Here is a 4,293-nt window from a genome sequence, read left to right on the forward strand (position 1 = left end):
TTGGCAGAGATGTAAATAGTAAGAATCATACCTATGGGAGATATAACTTTTCTGAACAGAAATGGAGTAGATTGAAATAAATTAAAACAATAATTTAAAGAAAATGAATCATTACTTAACAATATTAACCCAAATTCTGCACTTAAAGTATTGAGAAAACAATAAAATCTGTGTGCATAAAAATCCAAGAAAACACAAAATGATAACACTACAAATATACAAACAAAAGTACTGAAAATTTCTCTCTATATGGTAGTTGTTTAGAAGTATACTTTCTCAGCCTTTGAGAAAACATATAAAATATATGTGTATATCTTTTAATTCTTTAGAAAATTAGGAAGTTTGGAGTGTGATATATGTAGCATATGTGCTATATAAGAAAACCAAAGGTAGTGACATGATCTGCATTTCCAAATGAGTCATCTCCAAATATGGAATATGCAGAGATCAGTGCAGAGGACAATACCTCCACAGTCAAACAGTTCGTCCTTCTGGGATTCTCAGACCTCCCCAACCTCCAGGGTTTTCTCTTTGGAATGTTCTTCATAGTTTACTTAATTATCCTAGTTGGAAACAGCTTCATAATTGTGATCACTAGAATTGATCCAGCACTACAGAAGCCTATGTATTTTTTCCTGGCAAACTTTTCTTCTCTGCAAATCTGTTATGTGTCAGTCACTCTTCCTAGAATTCTGTACAACATCGGTACTCAGAATAGAAACATATCCAAGCTGGCCTGTGCCACACAAACATGCTTCTTCCTAATGCTGGGGGCCACTGAATGTTTCCTTCTGGCTGTGATGTCTTATGACCGATATGTGGCCGTCTGCAATCCCCTGCACGTCATGAACCCAACGAAATGCATTCAGCTGGCTGCAGGCTCCTGGCTCGGCGGCATCCCAGTCCAGATAGGACAAACCTGTCAGATATTCTCTCTTCATTTTTGCAGTTCTAACCAAATCAACCACTTCTTCTGTGATTTACCTCCCATTCTCAAGCTGGCCTGTGGAGACACTTCCGTGAATGAGCTGTCTGTCTACTTAATGGCTATCCTCTTTGCTGCTGTCCCTTTTATGTTGATTCTCGCCTCTTATACTAAAATCATTGCCACCATTCTGAGGTTGCCAACAGCCACTGGAAGGGCAAAAGCCTTCTCCACATGTTCTTCTCATTTGTTTGTAGTGTTTTTGTTTTTTGGATCCGCTACTGTTACCTACTTGAGACCGAAGTCCACACATTCTCCAGGAACCGACAAATTGCTGTGTCTGCTCTACACCATTGTGACTCCCATGTTCAACCCCCTGATATACAGTCTCAGGAACAAGGATGTGATTGCTGCATTGAGAAAACTGTTACTTAGAAAATAACACAATGAGTGTCTGCACTAATTTGTCTACAATATTTTGCTTAACTACCTGTGTTCCTGGGACAGTTTCTCATAGCTATGGCTACATGGCCTTCTGTAGCCTTCTTTGCTGACTTCTAGACTATGGATCCAGTTTTAGTGGGTTCTTAGGTTAGAGGAATCCTTATTTACACGGGGCAGATTTGCAGATATTTTTTGGTCTGTTTGTGATTCCTACTAATTCAAGTTTTTCATTGACATTGCCTCTCCTGCTGTTTCATTTGTTTTATATGGAAATCATTGCGAATGAAGTGATGGGCTTCCATGGTGCTTTATTTTTTCAATGGCAAATATTTCCAAAATAAAAGTTTATTTTTTTATGTTGAAGGACAGTTCTATATCTACTACCAATTAACCATTATTAATTTCTAAACATACAGTGCTTTATAACAGAACAGCAATTAATCAGGCTTACTAGGCCAGTAGTTTAGAGACTATAATGTCAAAGTAATTGCTACAGAATGATCTGAAAATTCTAATCTCCAACTACAAGCACCAGGCAGAATGCAGACCAGGAACGGCTTGAGTCTTCTAGCAGAGATGCTGTTATATTACCACAAATTATGTAATTCTCTTTTATAAATTAGTGTTAAGTTAGAATGTGCTCTTTTAAAGATATAGCTTTGTAGCTCATTTTTTTTGTCAACTTGCCACAACTACTTTCAGTCATGTGATATGTGGGGACATTGTGAGAAATGCCCTCCAATGTAAGGGTCCCTGGATATTTCTGTGGGGCATTTTCTTAATTTATTGTTGATTTACGATGCTACAGTCTGCTGTTAGCAGTGCTACCTTAGGCAGTTGGACATGGGGTTTATATTAGTAGGTTAAAAAATCATAGGAAGTAAATTATTAGTGAAAATTTCTGGCTCAAAGTCCCTGCTTAACTCTCCATCTTAATTTGTTTCTGGAGGATTTGCTAGATGAGCTGTCAGTCAAATATAACTTTTCCTTCTACATGTTCATTTGAATCATGGTCATTATTACATCTACAAGAAGCAAGCACACACAGTACAATGGCACTGGAGAAAAGATATTCACAAAACCTTCACGTACTTATCTACCTAATTTGACTTTAAATAATGTTCCTAAGTGCTCATTTTCAACATAAGAGTCCAAGGTTTCCTTTATAGTTTGTTTCTGTAGTGATGGTATTCTTAGTAAAAACCTCATACATACTAAGAAATTTATTTTGCTTATCTGCCTCCTTCATGTCATAAAGTTCTCATTAGGCAGACTGTATGAGTACAGTGCTTGCTTGTTTAGAGTTGATTTCTTCTGTATGGTAAATGATGATATGTATAGAATAAATGTCATTAAAATATAACTATAAATAAAAACTAAAAAATGAATACTGAGATTATTGGCAAGTAGTTTTACAATGTGTATTGACAAATTATTTACTTTACAAAATTTGCTGTGGAGATATAAAATATAGAAAACTAGCAAAGAAGACTGAACCTTATATAAAAACATTCATAACTGTCTCCACATGAATGAAAATAAAATCATTAGCATGCATTGTGCCTATATCATCAATTATCACTGTCACAGTGGTCCATATATGGAGCTCTACAGGCACAAGTATAAAGCACTAACACACATTAGAACACACACAAAGATATCCATGGCAATTTATGATTCTCTCAATATTCATTTATTGTTGATGTTGTTGTTTTTAAGACAGGTTTTCTCTGTGTAGCAGGCCTTGCTGCCCTGCAACTTACTCTGCAGATCAGGCTGGCCTGGAACTGAGACCCACCTGCCTCTGCCTCCCACATGCTAAGATTAAAGGGGTATAAATCCACTGTTTGGCAATATTCATTTTTCTTAATAATCACAAAACTAAAAAATGAAACAGAATGTGCTAAAAAGAATAGTCTTCGTTTTACTTTTCTCATTTCATTTATATATTCTTATGCTTCACTTTCAATGGAAAGACAAAAGTTTTCCTGTTAGAAGGTAGCATGGGGAAGGTACATATCCCCAGAGACAGAGATCATTTCCTATTTAAGCAGCACTGTGTACTTCACAATACAATACAAGTTTGAAAGTGTTATGCCATTCAACATAAAGAAGTTTTTAAGCTTTAAAACCCAGGTTTACCTATAATTTTCTTTTACTAACCAATAAAGGTAAGATTCATATTTAACTTAATTCTACAAACTAAGCTCAACTACATTTGGCTCATATCAAATATACATGGAATTTGTCTCCCTTTTTAAATACCACAATGGCAGGGAATTGAGCAATGTAATTTAAAAGAATTTTGTATCTAATGCTTTTTATTTCAAATGTTGTTTTAGCATTTTTAGCTTTTCTAACATTTTATGATACTGATCAAAGAACAAAATATAAAATATGCTTTAGTAATGACTCTTCTGTTTCTATTTTGTGAAACACATTAAGGAGTATAGGTATCAGCTCTTCTTGGAAGTTCTGGTAGAATTCTGCATTGAAACCATCTGGTCCAGGTCTTTTTTAGTCTCGAAAACTACTAATACAGTGAATTTAATAAAAGAAAAGTTTAAATAATTCATAATTTATATTTAAAATATAGCCTCAGACTGTCCTTGGGATCATAGTTTATTAATGCTAGGCTTTACTGGTAGTTCCCATTCATTGCATATATTCACTTACAGCATTTTCAGAATATAATATTTAATTATTATTGAAGTGTCTATATTTTGTTGAAAGTTTTTATAATTTTATTTTATTAAGGAATACTTATTTTGTGGTATTTTATATTCCATATGAAAATTAAAAGTGCAAAAAAATATTTTTAACATTTGATCATCTTAAAAGCTACTGAAGTGCCTCATTTTCGTTTGGCATCAATATTTTGAATGTGAATTCTTGAATATCAGTCATTCACATTCCTTAAATCA

General features: G+C 34.4%; 1 protein-coding gene across 1 annotated transcript; it reads left to right on the forward strand.

The window, feature by feature from the left end:
* The first annotated feature begins 431 nt into the window (after positions 1–431).
* LOC130869933 (olfactory receptor 10AG1-like) lies at positions 432–1,367 on the forward strand. The gene has a single exon (XM_057762439.1). The coding sequence runs from the start codon at positions 432–434 to the stop codon at positions 1,365–1,367; it is 936 nt and encodes a 311-aa protein (XP_057618422.1).
* The last annotated feature ends 2,926 nt before the right edge of the window (positions 1,368–4,293 follow it).

Source organism: Chionomys nivalis, chromosome 2 (genome assembly GCF_950005125.1).
Source record: "Chionomys nivalis chromosome 2, mChiNiv1.1, whole genome shotgun sequence".
Classification (NCBI taxonomy): domain Eukaryota; kingdom Metazoa; phylum Chordata; class Mammalia; order Rodentia; family Cricetidae; genus Chionomys; species Chionomys nivalis.

What these genes read in the sequence shown, in the direction of transcription:
- LOC130869933 (XM_057762439.1), top strand. Translation starts at nt 432, where the DNA reads ATGGAATATGCAGAGATCAGTGCAGAGGACAATACCTCCACAGTCAAA.